General features: G+C 51.8%; 1 protein-coding gene across 1 annotated transcript in view; it reads left to right on the top strand.

Annotated features, from left to right (window-relative positions):
• The window catches only part of BDCG_09299 (uncharacterized protein), a gene marked incomplete at its 3' end in the record, with an annotated part of 3,973 nt that continues 763 nt past the window's right edge, over positions 1–3,210 (top strand). Inside the window, exons 1-2 of the mRNA XM_045425091.1 lie at positions 1–215; positions 393–3,171. Coding sequence (XP_045273654.1) covers positions 1,537–3,171 — 1,635 coding nt within the window. The 5' untranslated portion in view covers positions 1–215; positions 393–1,536. The remainder of the gene's footprint in view (positions 216–392; positions 3,172–3,210) is intronic.

Below are 3,210 nucleotides of genomic sequence, written 5' to 3'. Positions count from 1 at the left end.
CTAGCCCCTTCTTGTGCCTGTAATTTCTTCTCTTCTTCTTGGACAGTCAGTCCGCTTGATGGGGGATTGAACATTGGGGGTGTAGTTTATGCTCATGGGGTTGGTTATATATCACTGACACGAACACCGTGCATTAACTAGCCGCCGGTGGTTGATGGAGTGTTGATTAGTCTTTGTGTATATGATTCTTAATCCGAGAGCAACATCCAAGAGTGGTGAGTACCAGATGAGACAGTGACTTGTATTCCACGCCCCCGGCGCGCGTCTCCCCTGGCTAGTATTTTGGCGATATCGTATTTATCATGTCATGTCGTCATCAACCTTTTTGCCCAATCTAGGCCCTTGGAAGCGGGCTGCTCAAAAATATACATTGAGTTAACTAGATTGAATAGTTAGCACTTCCACTCCACTTTCATCATTCTTCACGGATATGCTCGCATGGATATACTACCACTACTCTACTGCTACTACTCCGTACTATGTACGGGATGCTTGCTTGTTGGTTCTTTTTAGCTACGGATAGCTAGGTATCTAGATTCTCCTACACAACCTTGCCCGGATTAAGAGGACTGACTGACTGACTGACGGCGTTCCTGGATGTCAATTCCTTGTTTTCTTCCCCACCGTCCAAACCCGGTTTTACGGTCCTCCTAGCTAACAAAAAAAAAAAAAAAACGGAAGGTTGAATCGAAGAACGGCGCAGCTTGAGCGGATTCGGATGACGCGCATGTAATCTTTGGGAAGAATACTGAGAACGGCCGCGGGATGATGTTGTGTCTGTCTCAACTGGCTTTTCTCCCCCACTTGCTCCTCTAATAACTTAGTTATTGCAAAGGCCAAAGAGCCTTGTCTCCGGCCGTGTAGCCATGTCCTGCAGCGCTTCGGGAAACATGCGGTGGGTTGGCTGCCATTTAAACCCTCTATTGTCCCGCATGGACACGGCAGCAAACCTAACAATCATTTCCTATCTTGTTTCAGGACGGCTTTATTTTTATTTTTTATTTTTCTTCTTCTGTTTCTTTTTCTTTTTCTGTGTGTTTGGGTGGTTTTATCTCCCTGCCCTACATATCTCGCGTTATGTTGTTGTTGTGCTCCTCCTGATCGCGTCCTCCTGTTGGTAGAAGGTTTGACCATCTATCTTTTAGTTAACTCTCAGCACATTTGAGTTTTTTTTTTCTACGCTTTTAAAGGAAATTGGTTTGTCCAATTGTTTACCTTGTACTTTTATTTGCCCCCCCCCCTCCTCCCCCTGCCTGGTCCACGTTCAAAAGAGTAAGACTTTGTCCTTGGACCAATCTGTGCACCGGGCGTGACGGACTCTGAGCCCCCCATATCCTAGCTCGCCGAACAATACCCGTTGAGCGGAGTATAGCGGGAATTTGTCTACAATTCTATTGAATACACTCGGGTGCTCTAGAACTTGCTGTCAACCACTGTTCCTATCTTCTGAGAGTTCACCTATCTATCTATCTACAAAGCTTTTTATATTATTACTCAATTGGCGTGTGAGCGGCCGGCAGGTACGCGCGGGCGAAGATGCAGAGGCCTCTTCTCCTCTACTTCCTGGGTTCGTCGGCAATCCTATGCACCACGACATCAGCCATTGTCAATGGGGTGTTTGCTGCATCGCTCGAACACGCAGTCTATGACAAGGCATTCCTTGCATATGTGGCAGTGGTGCTCACGGCCATAAGCTCGATTGTCCTGGGCCTGCTACTCGTCTCATTTACGACGAATGCAACAAGGGGCGGGCAGTTTTGGAGATCGTGCCGTGGATTGGCTTTCATCCTACTGGGCGCAATCCTTTGCGCTGCACTCATATTCGTCGCAATTACACTGCGAGCCTGCGATTCCGCCCTATTCAAGAACTCGAGGGCTATTCGAATCCCCCACCGTACCCGCGCACTCTACACCGCGTGGTGCGGGGTATGGGCTGTAGCCATTGCTCTACAGATATTATTCTACGTCGGCTTAGCATTGCCTCCAGAGCATAGGCCGACCTTGAGAATCGACGCGATATCCAAATTAGCCTCAAGCGCAGCCAGGTTTCTACGATTCAAGGGGCATCTTATAAGGCTGATAGGGAGGAGACCCTCAATCTCCGCCCAATCTACCACATCACCAGAGCACAAACACCCTCCCAGTGCCCCAGCGAATTCGCACTGCGACTCAGAACAGAAACACAGCGATTCGTTGCTATATCCGGGCAACCCCATCCTAAATCTGCACATTCTGCAACATCTCCAACAACATAACCGCGGCCACAGCCAAAGCCGCCAACAAGTTAAATATCCAACACCTGGCAATGCAGCCTCCTCCTTTAACAGCAGCAGCAGCCCACTGGAGCAAGAACATACATTCGACCAATGGGACACCTCCAGCGTCCCGCGCGAGATCTGCGACGCTCTCTTTCAGTCAAGTCTGCAAAAGACTTCCCCCATGAACCGCTACAGTAGCCCAGAATACAACAATAAACTCAGCAACAACGATCGTTACAAACCAACCTCCCGACCCAACAGCCGCGCATCCTCCTTCACAAACACCACCGCAGCAACGACAATAACCGACCCCTCAATAACCTACCACCCACTCCGGCAATCAGCCGGCCCGCCCCTGCGGGACACCCGCGAAGATTCCATCCTCCCAGACTCCCCAACCATAACCTCCCTCTCCTCCTCCCTGCCCAGCTCCCCCATCTCCCCCATCTCCCCCAGCACCCGCCCCTGCTCCTGTTCCCGCACCCCCCGCACCCCCCCGCCCCACCCTCTACGCCTCACCACCCCTATCACCCCCCACCACATCCCCTACAACAACAACAACAACAACAACAACAACAACAACAACAACAACAACAACTACAACTACAACTACAACAACAACTACAACTACAACACGCCCCTCCCCTGGCCCAAATTCCCCCCCTCCACCACCACCAGCGGCAGCAGCAGCAGCAGCAGCAGCGGCCGCCGCGCCCGCACCCACTCCTTCGAAGCCCACATCCACCCGCTCTTTAGAACTAGTAGTCCAGACCCGCCGCCGGCAACCACGCGCGGGACAGTCGTCATCGCCTCCCCCGTCGCGGGCCAGACGATCTCGAAAAAGACGCTGAGTCGGATCAAGTCGGGGTCGTTCTCGTCGTTGCGGGCGTCGAGTCCGCTGGTGCAGATGGAGGTGATAGGGGGGGATGTTGGGGGGGATGTTGGGGGGAAT

The sequence above is a fragment of the Blastomyces dermatitidis genome (assembly GCF_000003525.1).
Source record: "Blastomyces dermatitidis ER-3 genomic scaffold supercont1.14, whole genome shotgun sequence".
In the NCBI taxonomy this organism is placed as follows: Eukaryota; Fungi; Ascomycota; class Eurotiomycetes; order Onygenales; family Ajellomycetaceae; genus Blastomyces; species Blastomyces dermatitidis.
This window is presented reverse-complemented; position numbering and strand designations above follow the sequence as displayed.